The sequence below is a fragment of the Perna viridis genome, chromosome 1 (assembly GCF_037379345.1).
Source record: "Perna viridis isolate PV_CMFRI_1.1 ecotype Kerala chromosome 1, ASM3737934v1, whole genome shotgun sequence".
In the NCBI taxonomy this organism is placed as follows: domain Eukaryota; kingdom Metazoa; phylum Mollusca; class Bivalvia; order Mytilida; family Mytilidae; genus Perna; species Perna viridis.
The window spans coordinates 48,948,436-48,966,223 of record NC_142445.1 but is presented as its reverse complement, the minus strand read 5'-3'; the positions used below and the strand labels follow the sequence as shown (position 1 = coordinate 48,966,223).

Below are 17,788 nucleotides of genomic sequence, written 5' to 3'. Positions count from 1 at the left end.
CAGTTAGTTCAAAAACACCATTTGTCTTTCTCGGCCATATCGGACATCAATACCTGTAACAGTTAACGAGATGTAACATTTATTGTTGTTAATTGTTACCGACTTGTAAATATAATTTCAGGTATATTCAACCAGATTGCGCAAAGGAAAATTCAAAAATTATTTCAGGTATACTTTTTTCCACAAACACAAAAAAATTGATTTCACAGCGGGAAATAATAAACGGGACTACGGGACGGAAAATACCCCCCCCCCCCCCACAATAGTATCGGATTGGTTCAAAAGTCAAAAACTAGGACATTAATTGTCAAGATAATTTTAGTCAAGATGTTAATAATAATCAAGGGAACCAAGGTTATAGCTGTAATCAAAAGAATGTAATCCAGGGACAAAGACCAGACATGGAAAACAGACATACACAACAAATAACGTAAAGTAACTAAATCATACATACAAAGTAACAAAAGCAAATGAGCAACTTGGACTCAACTAAAAACTGGGAGCAAAACACCCGCCGAGTTGCTCATAAAAAGTCAAGTCTGGGATAGACTGCCAATTATTATGTTCCTTAAAGAAGCATGAAGCAAAGTTTTTAGGTTCAAAGAATTGGGTTCAGTATCACCACCAATTTGCTTCTGACTACAGACAAACCTGTATAACCAGAAAGCATAACATCAAGTGATATGTAAAGTTCTATCAAAAACGGACCTGACTTTTGCAGGGTTAATTTTTCAATTCTGAAAAAAGTGCAGAAGTAAACAAACACCTGAGATTCACTTTATATAGTCCACTCATTTACACAGTTTAAATCACCTATTGTATATTGCCTTTCGATTGACCAGCATGTCAATCTGAATAGAGTTTACCTTTAATACATAGTGAACATCTCAAAACATTGTCCAGACTTAGTTAATTTTCGCCCTCTCTGTAGAATTGATAAAAATAACACAGCAGAAGTCAGGCTAGTTTTTGATATAATTTGACATAAAATAAATACAACTTTCTCATACATAGGGAATGATATGCCTTAAAACTCTTCAAGATACACAGGTTTGTTTGTATAATCAAAGGGAAATTAGTGGTGAAATTGAGGCTATTTTTGTCGAAAAGGAATGATGAACTTAGTGTGTATCGATGGCTGCTGTCCTTCTATTCACAGTATGTTTATTTGAAAGGCGTTTAAAAACATGGGGAAAATCTCAAACATTATCTGAACCAGGGAATGTATATAACGTAATATAAAGTCCCTATATAAACTCAGTTTACCTTGCAAGTCTCTGCATAATTGATAAAAGGAACACAGCAAACATCAGGTCAGTTTTTATTTGATTTAACTTAAAATTAATGTAACTTTATCATATCTAGGGAGTGCTATGTCTTGAACCCATATTTGTCGAAAGGTAATGATGGACCTTAATATCAAATTAGTCCAGATAATTATGATGAGACTGAGGTATTATTTTTTAAAATCTGACCTCTTATGTTAAAGGGAGGCGACCAAGTAAAACAAAATTAGCATCCCAAACGGCATAATTATTTGGACTTGAAAATATGAATACAGCGGTTCCTCTATATCATATTTGATAGTTACCAACCATTGGTGGAAACAAGTGCCTGTGATATTATGTCCCTGTTTAAACATATAATGTACATTCAAAATACAGCCTCAACCCACGGGTGTACATACACAGGTATAGAAAAATGTTGACATCCTGGTTTCCCACTTTTTATTATTGGTTTAAATAAACAAAGGGGGTTGCGTTGTTTTAACAGTTAAAGATTGTTTCTCATTCATTCATTTCTTTCCCCCCCCCAGATATTGGGATTATATAAACATAAATAGAACATATTTACACATAGTTTAACTTAACATATAGAATAAAGTTACGTATGTAATAGCATAAATGCAAAAATAAAGTTAACACAATACATTATTCATACGCATATATGTAGGTCAGGTTGAGTGAAGTAAACATATAGATAGAGCACGCTGACAGGAGTTAAAAAAAAAACAAACAAAAACAAAGAAAACAAAAAAGCCACAAGAAATGCTGGCAATGTCACACTGTGATCCTACAAGAATGCAGTTCTTTGTCGTAGGCTGCAGAAGCCCATACAACGTGGGTATAGCACAATCGTTGGAAAGGAATTTTATTCACTTTTTCTGAGTACTGTGGCTGGCTATTTTCCGAGCATTATGCCGTACAGTGACTCATGTCATCACACTCACTCAATTCGACATAGCGCTCCAGCGGAAGATTATCGATAAGTAAATCCCACCAAATGTCAAGTTAATGAAAATACAATAGTACAATGTACGCATGCATGAATCATTTCATCATGGAAAGTTCTGTTACATTATTTGCCAGGCCGAGTGTGTCTTTTTGGTGTACATGAAATTAGTTTGGGATGGAAAAATATTTTTCGGTTCCATACATTTTGTGGAAATAGACCATATTCTAGCGACTGAGATAGTAATGTATATTTGTTTAAAGCGAGAAAAAAATCGTCAAGATCTGAAACTCTATTATTCCGATCAGAATCGTGCCTTTGGTTTATTGCATTTTCACAATTCGTTTCCGTTCTTGTTTGCTTAGAAAATGCTCATCTGATATAAATTCTTGCAAAAAGTTTGACAGATTATTTTCATGAATAATATTCACGATATGAGGAATAAAGCCAAAATGGCTGCTTCCTAGTAAGAATGTGAAAAGTCTGTACAGAAACACCTTCTTCGGTAGATAATGAGAATTTAAATTACAAAGTACAAAGAAGTACAATTACCTTTTTCATTTTCACATATAATGTTACGCAGTCCAACCATACTTTCACGTATATCCGCATTGGTATTTATAGGAAGTCGTCTCTGAGCGTGTTTCATAATAAATGTTATAGCTTATTCAATACATAAATGGGTATAATTATCGGATGAAAGGATGACTTGATATATAATTTTCTATATAAAGTTTGTCTTATCATTAGTTTTCGCAAACTGCATAACACATGACTTCTTGCCATTGAATGTAAACCGCCATTTACGCGCAATATCACTAAAAATATCGAGCATTTTTGTAGGCTACAAGGTGTTGTTGCCGCACATGTTACATCGCCAGCAAGGCTTGGGGCGCTACATTTTATAGTATTATCCAAGACCTTCATCTAGTCATTTCAGTAGATCATTATTAAAAACTAAGTACAAGAAACCAGAGAGTACGCCACCTTATCGGATACCTTGCATAACTGGAAAATATTCAGACGCGCATTGATTGATAACAACAGCGTTTTGCGTATAACTATAGAACATATCTATGATCCGCCATAAATGACCACGAATACCTAAACTATATGATTTAACCATAAGGGCATTTCTCCAAACAATTCAATGGCTTTTCTGCTATCTAAGAAAGCGACACAAAACTCTACTATTAAGTTCTAAATTATGAAGCGGCCAAACAACTAAAGACACGTTGAAATGCTTAATGGAGGGATGACGGAAATGTTTTCGGGTCTACGACATTGGGTTTATAATAAGTTTTTCAAAGATCTTCACCAGACATGATAGTAACGATACCGGTCGGTAGTTACCGAGGCAGGATTAATCTGTTACTTCCTATAGGAAAAACTGTGGTATTTATTTTTTTTCAGTAATTTTTAATTAAAACTAGGACTCAAAAACCATTTTTTGTTGTAGTACTATTATTAAGAGATCGAAAAATCACCATGGGAATAGAGGTTGACCATCTTTTTTTTTTCAACCGCCATCAAAAGTTTGAAGGTACCGGTAGTTTTGCATTTTTTTGGTTCCGCACTCATTTGTAGTATGCAGTATTTTAAAAATTTCATAAACTATACATTTTGAAGGATAAAAAAATAAAGTTAATATTTTTAAAAAGTTTAATCCTTGAATAATCTGAGAGAGAAAAATCATCATTACAAACTTGGTCAGTACACCAATCTGTCCTTTCAAAGTTCTACTTCCTTTAATCTGAATAGGATACACGATAGGTCAACTTACTGCAGGGAAATAAATACTACTATTTTCCCTATACCTCCACTCATCTGAGTGAACAAACAGGAAAAGTGTCTTTTCAATAAGTACATCCATTTCATGACACAAATAAGAAGTTACAGAGCTCTCGTACTTTGGTTTGATCCTTGCCAGGGCATATTAGAATCACTGTGCACATCATGCACAGCGTTTTTTCCCTCCTGAAAAAAAAAAAAAAATTCAATGCTGTTCATTCCATAAATAATGTAAGCTGAACAAAATGCCATCTTGTTTCATCATTAGTTTGTTTACCCCGGACTTGTCTTTTTATGAGCAACTCAGCGGTCGTTTCTAGAAAAGCAGAGGACGCTTACCCTACTGGTGCACCTGGTCCATGCTTCCAGTTTTTAGTGGAGTCCGAGTTGCTCATTTACTTTTGTTACTTTGTATGTATGATTTTAGTTACTTTATGTTCTTTGTTGTGAATGTCTGTTTTCCATGTCAGGTCTTTGTCCCAGGATTACATTCTTTTGATTACCGCTATGACCTTGGTTCCCTTGATTACTCTTAACTCTGGACGCTGCATCCAGCTCTCTCAGAAAACGCTTGCCGTTGGGTTTTAAAAAATGAAACAAGTCTGAATTTTTTTCTAGCAGGATATCCATTGCCCACTGATCTTCCAATTGTCTCTCTACAGAAGAGCCCGTGAGTATATATTATCACCTTTTATCACCAAAATTAAATACAAATACAGTTTTTTTTTATTGTTTGTTTTTATTTTTTCATTAGTTTCAACTCAGATACACAAAAAAGTGGTTTAAGTTTTGGTTCAAATAGGATACAGACAGTACTATATTATCTACATATTTATATACTATATATTGAACCAGGCACAGGCACAGGTATTTAGAGTGGCGATTTTTTTGTTAAAAGGAAAAAAAATACGAAATCAATTTGTATTTTTTTCTTTTTTACAAAAAAAAACAAAACAAAAAAACAAAACAAAAACAAACAAAACAAAAACAGACAAAACAAAACAAAACAAAAACAGACAAACCAAACCAAACCAAACCAAAACAAAAGAAACCAAAACAAACAAATAAAAAACAAAAATAAAAAACAAACTAACAAAAAAAATTAACTACGTCATGTACCTGTGACACATGGAAGCTTAAATTTCGAAATTTGTTTTATTCAAATATCCAGGCACTTCTAAAACTAGGAGGTGTAGCAAGGTGACATAGGTAGCTTTGATTAACTTGTGAGAGTTGCAGCTATCTTCTTTATTTAATAAAAACAATTCTTTGAACGATCTTTCGAACAGATAATTCGGAGCATTCTATGAATCAATTTCTATATTCGAAGATATTTATGATTGGAAACAAAGAATCTCCTGTCTCAGCAAATAGACTTGGTAGTTCTGAATGGTTTATTGCTTTGTAAATTCTGTCTATAATACAGTTTGCTTCTCCCTTAAACTCCTTGAATGTAAAATAAAGCTATGATTTGAATTATTTTGGTATTTCATACAATCATTTACATTAAAGTTAAATTTCCAGTTAGACATCATTTTCTTTGTTTTGATTTGTCATGCTTTCAAATACAAAGAAATATTCATCATAAATACTGTATGTAAAAACTGACCTACCTGCAGTTTTACTTGATGTCTTGGTGATTTTTTTGTTTTTGTTTACTTCCTAGTTGTTTTTGATATACATTAGTATACCAGTAACTATGCCTAAAATAGTAACAGCAATTGCGATAGGAGCTGGTAACAGAGGGAATAGTTATGCAGCATACACCTTTGCCGAGAGACATCCATTGAAGGTATGTTTGTGTATATTTGTAATTTATTGTGATTAAAAAATAAAAAAAACCAATAATAATAATAATGATAAAATAAAAAAGAAAATACCCCCAAAAAACAACAACAAAAACAAAACAAAACAAAACAAAACAAACAAAACGGATAGAACAGTTTTAATTTGTCGTATATATAATCGATTATAAAATGTTTTTTTTATACGCCCCCATCGGAGGAAGCATAATTTTGTCATGATGTCCGCTCCTCCACAAGTTGTTCTGTTAAAATGTCTGCAAATTCTTACCAGAGCTACTTGATATTTTAACAGGACCGTTATATCACTTCAGGTATGCCACATCATGGAATTTTTTTAGAATGAAACCACTTTAATTTTATGTTCGATGACTATTTATAATTTGACCTTATAGTTACTGGCCTTGGCTGGGGAGTTGGTGGTATTCTTTTATGAGCTTTCCTTATATTTTGTTTGGTTTATTTCATACTGGTTTATTTTAAATAATGGTTTGTAAACCAATGTAGACTTCATGTTAACGCATATTTCTGAAGATTTGTGTTGTAGATACAGGCTTGTTTAGTTAAAAAAAAATGTATTCGGTGTATTTATGCATGTAGACCAGAGAACGACAGAGATCAAGAAAAAAAACTAGCCATACCTGTTAGAATTTTTATAACAAGGAAGTTAAGACGTTTTGCCAATTCTCGATTCTGCTCAAAGCTTCGATAATGATTTTCATTATGATATTGTCTTTTTTTTCAGATTATAGCCGTCGCTGAACCAAGGGATGACTACAGAAATAAATTTGTTGAAAAATTCAAAATTTCAAAGGATAATATTTTCAAAGGTACTTTTTAAAATTTTATTTGATTTTTTAAACGACGAAAAAATGAACTTTAAGTCAACTGCATGTATCCTAGCTAATGTTTCGGTATTTGAATTAAAAAACGACAGAATATTCATGAAACATAAATATTGCATTTATACTTTAATAACCACTTACATTTGTCAATGTTTTGTTGCTTCTTAAACTTTTTTGCTCATTATTTGTACAATATCACCTATCAAGATAATTAATGTTGGATTTTTAGACTGGCGAGATGTTGTTAAAATGGGCAAGTTTGCTGACTGTGTTTTCATTTGTACACAAGACAGATTTCATGTGGTAATATAACATTGTTATCACTCTCATAAATAATCATTGATAGTGTAGTATGTAGTAAATTCGACTAGGTGATACATATAAAATAAACAAGAGACATTACTTAGTGTAAATCTATCTTATTATTTTTTAGAAAACCTTTCCTACATGCTGAACATTACATTAATATTAAAATTGAATAAATGGTTTCACTCACTTTTTGTTATCTCCCATGACAGGACAGGGAACTTAGAAATGCTAGGTGTCTGTGTGTCTATTAATATGTCACACCCTGTAAATGTTATCATGCCTTCATTTCTCCATTAGTATGCCTCTGTTAGTAGGCTTAATTTCTTTGAATTATTGTAGGAGCCGACTCTAGCTTTTGCCAAGTTGAAATACCAGATTTTGTTGGAAAAACCAATGGCTGTAAGTCAAGTTAATCAAATCTTAATATCATTTAATTTCTTTATTTGATGAGGAGTGTATAATGTAAACCAAAGTTCCTGTGTTGAAGTTTGAAAAGTATTTAAAAAAGTGTTGTTTTTATGTTAGACTTCCACTCAAAGAGTGGGTGATGTATGGAATAATCTTGAATGTATGTCCATCTGCCATTCTGTCTGTTTGTCAAAATGTCATCGCTGATTCCCAAATGAATGGATTGATATCAAATTTATTTGGTATTTGGCATTATATAAACAAGGCATGCCGTATATTGTAGGAAATTTTGGTTGCTGTCTGATATCAACTTCCTGTACTAGTGGGGGTATATCTAGCATTACACAGCATGCAATATGTTTGTTTTAGCATGCTTATTTACAAATAGAAAGAAAATAAAAACTAGGCCCTGTTAAGTTCTACACTGCTAATTTTTTGACATTTCTAGAAAAAGTGAAATTAAAAGTTACTTTAAGTATATACAGTAATTGGTGTTAATTGAAGGGTTCATTGTAAAATACTGTTACAGCAAACTGAAGGGGAGTGTAGAGCAATAGTAGAAACATGTAAATCAGAGGGTGTTATTTTACAAGTCTGTCATGTGTTGAGGTACAGTTCATGGGCAGTGAAGATTAAAGAAGTTATAGATAGTGGTAGAATTGGTGATGTTGTTAATATACAGCATCTAGAACCTGTAAGTCTTATAGAACATGTTAATTATATACTTTAGAAAGGGAGAACGAAATACCCAAAACAAGGAGAAATAAGTACATTGTAGTCAAAACAAGTAGAATTCACATCATAACTGTGATATTTGTTCTATACAGCACATAGAACCTGTAATGCTTACAGTACATGTTAATTATATACTTTAAAAAGGGAGTACGAAATACCCAAAACAAGGAGAAAACATACATTGTTCTCAAAACAAGGACAATTCACATCCTAACTTGATATAAATTAACACCATGTAAGTTCATAAACTAAACGTTTGCATGATTTATATGTAAAATATTGAATTTTTATTGACATCAATACAATATATGTATGGACTTTAATCATATCTAATGTGATCCCAATATTTAAGTTGAAAATAAAGTTAATGCATCCAAAGCAGTAATTGTGACTCTTAGATACAATATCTTTTTTATTTGTTCTTTAAAAGGAGGAGGGCTCATATTGGCCTAAAATAAAACTAAAAATTAATCTGCAAATGTTTGAAAGTGTTCATTGTGAGAGTGAGGACTTGAATGCAACAAAGGGATTAATGAAAATCTTGCACTAAATGGACAAAATAATTGCTTGAAGTTTTTACTCCCAAAAATCAATCATTTCTTATCTAGAAATTTATAATTCAAAAACTGCTGCAGCGTTATCCAGTTGGCAAGTTCTGTCAAATTTGCTATCATGAAAATTTATACAGCGAGATAATCTTTTCTGCTTCATTTAAAGATGCAGATTTTGTGAATATATAGTAATAGTAATCAAAGGATTTCCATTTAATATTTTAGGTAGGGTACTGGCATTTCCCACATTCCTTTGTCAGAGGAAACTGGCACAAGGAATCGGATAGCTCTACCTCACTTCTTACAAAGTGCTGTCATGATCTTGATCTTATTAACTACTGGATGGGACCACAAAATAGATGTGAAAAAATTTCCTCATTTGGACATTTAAGCCACTTCAAAAAAGAATTTAAGGTTGGTAATCTATTCTAAGACATTTCAGGTTGGTTACTGGCAATTTGTACATTCATTTGTGAGAGGAAACTGGAGGAATGAAGAGTAGAGTTCTAATTTCTTATTGGCTAAGTGTTGTCATGACCTTGACCTTATAAATTGCTGGATGGGTGATAACCATTGTGAGAAAGTTTCATTCTTTAGTCAAATTATTTTACTTTCAGAAACAAGGACAGTTGGCCAATTTACATGAATACTTTAGGTGACCAGCTGGTACTATTCCCTTTCATTTTTAGTCATTCCTGGCTACTTAACCAGTGCGTCAACTTGATTTTTTATCGAGAGCATCATTCCATTGCATTAAGTTAAGATCACACATTTGCGCTTTGCAAATTTTTTTTTATTTTATTTTTGTTTTTGTATATGTACAACAGTTTTCAATATAATGCAGAGGTGTTTACCATTACGAATTCGCTGTAATTTCTTCAAAATTTGACTGCGAATTACGCTCTACAGATTGTGACACAAAGTTAAATACTTTTCTTCATAAATTATAACAAAGAGTGCTTTTGGTTTTAAAGTAGCATAAACATGTCTGAGAATGACAAAGTGGAAATAAAAGAAGTGAAAGATTGTATTTACTTGATAGAAGAAACAATTCTTTCCACCTTGGTTATGGTTCATTTAATTACCAATATCCTAAAAGGGGCAAGATATAAGTTTGTTTCAATTAGTATAGATAGCTTATTTCTTAACTACATTCAATGCGATTTCATATAAGGTTTTTTTATATGCTGATATTCAATATTATATGTTGAGATTTTTCCATTGAGGGTCCTTTTTTCAAAATCAAACTTTGGTTTTTATTAAAATTGTACTAAGGGCTTCGCAGATTTTTTTAATCCTATAAAATGTTTTATGTGCTGAATCTGACAGTGCTTCATGTGATGAATCTGACAATGCTTTGTGTGATGAATCTTACAGTGATTTATGTGATGAATCTTACAGTGATTTATGTGATGAATCTGACAATGCTTTGTGTGATGAATCTGACAATGCTTTGTGTGATGAATCTTACAGTGATTTATGTGATGAATCTTGCCTTGTATTATAATTTTGGTTTTGGTCCTATATTCTATTTGTCTAGATTATAGTGTGTCAAACATTTACAGTTCAAATTAGAGCTCATTTGTGTCCATACATTTAAAAACAATGATAATAATATTCAAAGTAGGTCATACGTAGTATTTTTTGTCTATCGCTTATCCTACTTATTATACATGACCACACAAAGTGGCGAGGTATTGTGTGATACCCTTCGTGCGTGTTCGTTTGTTGTGTATCCCCAACAGTTTATAGGTGATAACTTTAGAAGATATTGCAGGATTTTCTTAAATTTTTGTATAGCTATTAAGTATTAATGCAGATAATGGGATTATTTACACAAAAGTTATGGCAATTTTAAGTTGTTTTACCCAATGTAGCAGGGTATCATTAATGTCCTATTAAATCCCCTATTTTATTTTTAGAGATAATGTTTGATGAAAATACTTAGGAATTTTAATTTGAAAACACCAAACTTGATTTTGAGATAATCGACCTTTAATGTTTGTGATTTTTGCAAGATTTTATTCAAGTAATATACAATATTTTCACTTTTTGGCAATTCATTAAAAAACTGTTCTTTAAAGAGATATATAAAATTTTATTTATTGTTTTAATTTTTACTGTTAAGGCAGCAGCCATTTGATTTTCTATGGATTTAAAAAAAATCTTATTTTTAAAAACAAAACTGCAGTGCGAAAATAAAATTTTTAGTTTTACTCTCAGTTTTAAATACCTTATTTACTTATACTCATTATTATCCTGGTAATCATTGTTTTATCACTTTAATACTGTATATAACCGTACAGCCAGAAGGTGCAGCCAACAGATGTATGGATTGTCCGGCCTCTATAGAGAGAGTTTGTCCTTACTCAGCGAAGAAACTTTACCTAGAACTTGTCAAAATGGTATGTGGTTTTTTGTGGTATACTGTTTCTTAGATGACACCTGTCCTGTTGTCTGAGTAAAGTCATGTCCCTTGAAGTAGAAGAAAATCTACAAAAACGTAGCTCTTTATAAATCAATCTGAAAGTATTTGCATTTTCGTACATCATTTAAAACACTTTCTTAATTAAATTTCATGTTTTATACCCCTGCATGCTATTGTAATGTAACATTAGTCAAATGTATCATTTGCTTCTTAGAAGACACTATTTCTGCTGCTTTATGAAGTTCATGTCCGATAAAGAGGAAGAAAATCTACAAAAATATAGTTCTTTATAAATCAACTTGAAAGTATATGGTAGCGTTACTCTAAACTATTGATAACTTACTAAATTTGTTTCTTTCATTTGGCTTTTATTTTACAGACTGTGATAAGGAAACTATTATTTCATTAACTTATACACATTTTAGGGTCATAGAGACTGGCCACTGTCAGTTTTGACACCAACTCCTGATATTGAAAATATAACAGATGCTCTGAACAATGGACCTTATGGCAAATGTGTATATGACTGTGACAATGATGTCATGTCAAATCAGGTGGTAAACATGCAGTTTAAAAATGGTGCTACTGCCACAATGACTATGGTTGCATTTACAGAGGATAGTTGTGATAGAAAGGTCAAACTATTCGGAACAAAGGTAAACATTTGTATTACTCATCCAAGAGTTATTTCCCTCATTAATATTCATTTATTTGTTGAACAGTATCTAAAGTAGGACTTCTTAAAACAAATGGGTTTGCATTTTTTCTCTCTTCTCTTTCTAAAAATAAACATTTTAAAGGCAAGTTCAAAATTTCTTAAAAGAAGATACCTTTGAATAAAAAGAAAGGAGAATTTTTAACCAGGTTATGCATAGGTCAATTCGTGAGTATATAATGAAAAAATTCTTTCCAGCAGATTTCCAGCTCAAATTCCTATCTAAATGGTGTCTTTATTTTTCTTAACAGTTATAACACTAGTATGTTTTTCAGGGTGAATTGATATGTAATGGTGCAGACCAGTCTATAATTGTATATGACTTTACAAGGAGAGATCATGGTAAGTTTGTATTATTAGTTATACATAGCAGTTAACATTAAATGTTTCAGTCTATACATGTCATACATGTATTAACATGTTACTGCAAGTCAAAACAAATTTCTGAGTATTTAGTGTCAAATAATATCTTTTTGGCTTAAACTGTATTTTAAGTCGACTTTTTGCACTCGTAATTTCAGTATTTTACATTCGCATATGATTTACATAATTATATATTACTACTCCACAATAAGTTACTGATCGGTACCATATTTACCATCATAGCTTCATAGTTCTAGCTTAATACGAGATCAAAATGTACCTCTGAGATATCATACACATGTGTTTTATGTATGTTTTTTGTTTGTATGAGAACGGGAAGTTTACATTAAAAGATGAAAGATCGTTTGGCATTGAACATTACCCAGATGTAGATATATATATATATTTATAGAAGAGTAATCAAGGGAACCAAGGTTATAGCGGTATTCAAAAGAATGTAATCCAGGGACAAAAACCAGACATGGAAAACAGACATACACAACAAAGAACATAAAGTAACTAAAATCATACATACAAAGTAAAAAAAGTAAATGAGCAACTCGCACTAAAAACTGGGAGCATGGACCAGGTGCACCGAACGGTAAGCGTCCTCTGTTTTTCTAGAAACATCCGTCGAGTTGCTCATAAAATGTCAAGTCTGGGTAAAGAGGAAAGGAAAACTATGACCCGTTGAATAAATCAGATTTCATGGTGCAAATGGATACACCATAACGATCCACGAGTTCATGATGACGACCATAAAACTTCTGTAGTGATGACTTCAAACTTGTAGCAACATAACCCTGTTCCAGAAGCAGCCTATTTGTTGGAGTTCTAGCGCGATACAAATGTCTGCGTAGTTTCGGCAAGCTCTGGCATAACGTATGAGTTGTGATATGAACACTCCATACGCAGGTTGACAAAAAAGGGTGAAAAATTCCCAACGATGTTAGAACTGTCAAATTAGAGAAGCAAATTTTGGTCGTTCTCTCGGCGGGACTCCATCTCTTACCGCTGTGACATCTGTGGCAACACCGGCTGCACAAAGTCCAACGTCCTAGAATACTCGGCCAGCTAGGCTATATAAAAATATTGCTTTCGCTGGCTGGGCCATTCCTCCTCGTAAACATACACTTTAAACCCGCGACCACAAATTGCCCTTACTATTATGTTATTCTATACTTGGATTAAGCTTTGTTTTGTTTAATACCATACTTTATATTTATTCTATATTTCAGATAAGCTTAGTGTTGGAACCAAAAAGGGATTGTTAGGTCATGAAGAGGCAGATGTCTACTGTGTTGAAAATTTTGTCGATGCCATTATAGTGAGTAATATTTGAACAGAGTTGCTTATGTTTGCCTTGAAAGGAATATCATAATGTTTATGAAGGAATGAGTAAACTGACTCCTGAATTGGTTTTAGTATCATATCAAAGATGTATTGCATAAATCATTAATGAAGTACATACATACATTATCAGTTAAAGAACTCTTGTGTTTTATACCCCAACTTAACATGTTCATGGTAGATTGGAATCAACATGTCTCTGTGTCACTCAGTTATTTCTTGTTTTTTTATTTTGTTTTTTGTCCATCATTCCGGTCTAAATTTTCTCCGCTACCACTTAGCAAGTGGGCATAAAATTTGGTACGTAGTTTTATGATTGTAAGCAATTTTGGTTGCCGTCCAATACAAACTTCCTGTTTAGCACAAATTACTTTTTGTCGAACTCTTTTATTCTGTGTTAGAAACTTATATTGTGTTTAACATTTTATCTCAAACTTTGCTCTATCAGTCTTGAATGTTGTGTCCACAATTTTATGAACTGTTCAGGGTTCAATTACTGCGGTTGTATCAAGCTGCACACATTCAAATCATTTTGTTACACTTTAAAACACATACCTTGTTTTAAACCTCTGAAATTTGATATATTTGAATCCAAGAAAATTGATAAATGGAAAAAGGATGTGTAACTGTTTCATATTCATCAACCTTTCAACATATTAACATTGTATGATCATTAAATAGTATAGTAATGAAGAAGAAATATTTTACTTTATGATTCTTAATGATGTACTTGTTGGCGATTTAAAATGATATTGTCACAATTTATACTCCAATCCAAATGAGTGGGCGTATATTGGAATCGCGTTATCCATCAATTCATTGTTCTGTCTGACTTTTGTTGCAATTAACTCAACTCCAATTAACTGATAATTAAAAATTTGGTATGTGACTTGAATAAAACAGAAAATAAATTGTAACAAAAATCTTGGCTCCTACTTGACTGATTTATTCTAATGTAGTTTGAAGCTTTGGGGCATAAGTTGAAAGCTGCCCCATGTCAATTTTAAAAAGAGTTGGGTATGCATAACATGGCTTCATCTATATTAAGACCTATTTTTTAATTTCAATAGAACAATGATCCATTGAAAGTTCGTACAGGACCAGATGAATCATTTTATAGTCATATGTTAGTTTTTGCTGCAGAAAAGGCCAGAAAGGAGAACTGTGTCGTTACAATGGCTCCAGATGGAACTTTTTCATAATATATATCTTGTAAAGACATATATATGCAGAGAATCTTTATTTTAGTAGAAATCTAAATTAAATCTGTGATAATTGTTTTTTTTTAATCTGTCGATAAATGTTAAGGTAAAAGTGATTCGTTTGTATAATTTTATTTCACTGTTGTTAAATGTTGAATTAATAATTGAATTGTGATTTCTCCATTCAATTCATCATGATTTTTTTCTGTGTAGTTATTGTTAAATGGAACATCTTTGTTCAGTTAGGGTGGTAAAGGCTTATTTTCATATTGTGTTTCAATTTATAATTATATCCGTATTTTCATGTTTTTTTTTATATAAATGAAGTTGATCCCAAAATTTTATTCAAAACTATAGTTTAAGGCTAAAATTGTCTCTCCTGGATTACACTTAGCATCACATCTACAAGAAATAAGTACATGTCATCATTTTAACCAGAAGATTTCAATGCAGATGAGATAAACAATAGGAAATGACACATGATACTTTAATGATTTTTTTTTCAATGTAGCTTGATTGCTTATTGCAAAATGATTGTTCAAGTAACTTGATTGCTTATTGCAACATGAGTTTTCAAAATGACTTGATTATTTAATGAAAATGTATTCCTTAGACTCAAACATTTATTATTGATTCAGAAATCTAGATGAAAATTGTAAAATTAAGGGCAGTATTCATTTTTTTTGCAATAAATCTTGAACTGATAATGCTTATTATCGAAAACAAAACTGATAAATCGTATTCAAATTTGTTTCAGTATAAGTAATTTTTTATACTAATTTGCCAAAATGTGTACTATTTTGTGGAAATATGCAACAAATTTGCGAAAATGTGATAAAATTGTTACAAAATTAAGCTTAATACACAACACTAAAAAGATGAAATTCCATTAATTGTATCATTTAGAATTTTTAATATTTGTAATTAGTTTATAGCATTTAATAACATTTTGTTCAAATATATCTCATTTTCAAATTCAATGAATTTTTCATTTGACCATTAACCTATTAGAATCTTTGCTTCATGTTCTTTGTTGTGTGGGTCTGTTTACCATGTCTGGTCTTTGTCCCTGGTTTTTATTTCCGCTAGAATCTTGATTCCCTTGATTACTCTTTTACCTATTTTATTTCACATAAACTATGAACAGTTACTGAGGAAATAGACAAAAATTGATTATGTAATATAATTTGTGAAATCATGTGAAAACAGTGTAGATGTACTGATATTAACAATTTTAATAATTAACACTGTGTGCATAATATCAACTCTCCTAGCTTAAATTCAAGTTGCTTTTGAAAATGTTGTTATAAGTATATTTTTGATTAATTAAATTGTTTTGAATTTATTTTTTGAAATTAAAAATTAAATTCATTTGTACTAAATAGTGCTTTGATAAGATAAAAAAATATTTGTCATTCTGTTACATATTACTTTCAATGTTGTTACATGTACACAGTGACAGCAAATAGCGCATATACATACATATATAATGACACCTATAAATTTGGAGCAGACTATTCAACTTCATTATCAGTGAGCCTTTTACCTTTTTTGTTTATCTATTTATCTATCTATCTAAAGTGCTCAAGGAATTTAGATGATTTTTTTAAAGTTTGGGCGTCATTTATAGTTTAGCATGAAGGATTATAATTATTGTTGGATGACTCCAAAGGGAGATAATCCAACTTGCGAGTTCAATAAGTTAAAACCTTGAAAGCAAAACTCCCCCTTAACTGAGTCCACGTAATAAAGAGGGTGGGGATTTTATAAAGGAAGAAAATGGGCCAAATATACAACTTTTTTTTACTGTATTAAATATTTATGTACATTTTGGATTCCTGCTGTCCAAACTTTTTTGCCTTACAATTTGTATCTCTTATTATACAACTTATATTGATAAAAATACGATTATGATGATTTTATGAGGTTGGCATGATATGTAGATTAGCATGAAGGAAAATAGTTGTTGTCAGATGACTTGACTGAAATAGAGATAACCCAACTTTAAGAATTAATATCTCACTCAATTTCACAGTATTTCTGATTTGATATGTTTTTAAATTTAAAAATGGTATGTAAAGAACATAATAATATTTTATGGAAGATTTTAAAATGCAATAGACATAAAATATTTAAGTTTTATTCTTTTTTTTCAAAAGTTAAAACACATGTTTTTATCTTGGTTTTTTTTTATCTATACAATCTATAAAAAAATACAAATAAGTTTGTCTAAAATATGCATACATACTTAATACAGTATTTGGCGAATTTTTATTTTTTATAAAAGCCCCATCTTCTTTATTATTTGGAATCGCAGGATAAATTTTGTTAATCACAAACATAAATTGTAGGCTGCAGTTCATACCTCTTTGCAATATATAATACTGTCATTAACAGAATACTGGATTATTGATATAGATTTGTGATGATTTTGCATATAATTCATTTATGCACCACAATCTGGTACTGGTTAGTTCATAATTACTGGTAATTAATGATACATGTATAATAAATATCTCATGCTAAATACTATATTGTTTATTGTTTGTTATGTCTATCAGGAAGTTTTGTCCTTGCATTTTGCCAAGAACGCATTGAATGAAGGCTAGCTGTTTATTAACACACTCATGTTAATTATTTTAACATACTTAGATGGTCATACTAATGTCACTTTGGTAGTACTGGTCTAGAAATGTCATATTTTGAAGATGAACTGTATGGCGGCTGTGATGAACAGTATCAGATTTTTATTCCTTTACCATCATAATTCTTCGGTGAAATTAACTGAGGTTTGTTTACCTATTAAACAAAACAAAATGATATGAAAAATTCCATTAAGCTAGATCCTTGAACATGTGATATATAACTTTCGCAGCCGTCGTAAGTAATAAGAAAGGTAAGTTACATTCTGCGAAATGTTTAATTAAGATGGACTTGTACCAAGCCAAAATGATATTCCATCATTAACTGAACAGTATGATAAACGAGCAATCATGAATTAGGGGACCCAGTTAAAAAAGACACTGCTTATTAAAATTCTGGTCCACCTGCCAAAGT

At 31.4% G+C, this 17,788-nt stretch overlaps 1 protein-coding gene across 2 annotated transcripts; it reads left to right on the top strand.

Moving 5' to 3' along the window:
* Positions 1–1,266: 1,266 nt before the first annotated feature.
* On the top strand, positions 1,267–17,425 carry LOC148629135 (uncharacterized). Of its 2 annotated transcripts, none has more exons than XM_088544717.1 (13): positions 1,267–1,313; positions 4,645–4,693; positions 5,690–5,815; positions 6,571–6,655; positions 6,900–6,973; positions 7,319–7,378; positions 7,917–8,081; positions 8,899–9,087; positions 10,980–11,078; positions 11,527–11,757; positions 12,092–12,158; positions 13,418–13,506; positions 14,600–17,424. In XM_088544717.1, the coding sequence occupies exons 3-13, from the start codon at positions 5,723–5,725 to the stop codon at positions 14,729–14,731; spliced, it is 1,284 nt and encodes a 427-aa protein (XP_088400843.1). In that variant the 5' UTR covers positions 1,267–1,313; positions 4,645–4,693; positions 5,690–5,722; the 3' UTR covers positions 14,732–17,424. The 2 variants fall into 2 exon arrangements, with proteins under 2 accessions (XP_088400843.1, XP_088400850.1); XM_088544724.1 differs by having other exon boundaries at positions 1,278–1,313; positions 4,642–4,693; positions 14,600–17,425.
* Positions 17,426–17,788: the final 363 nt, after the last annotated feature.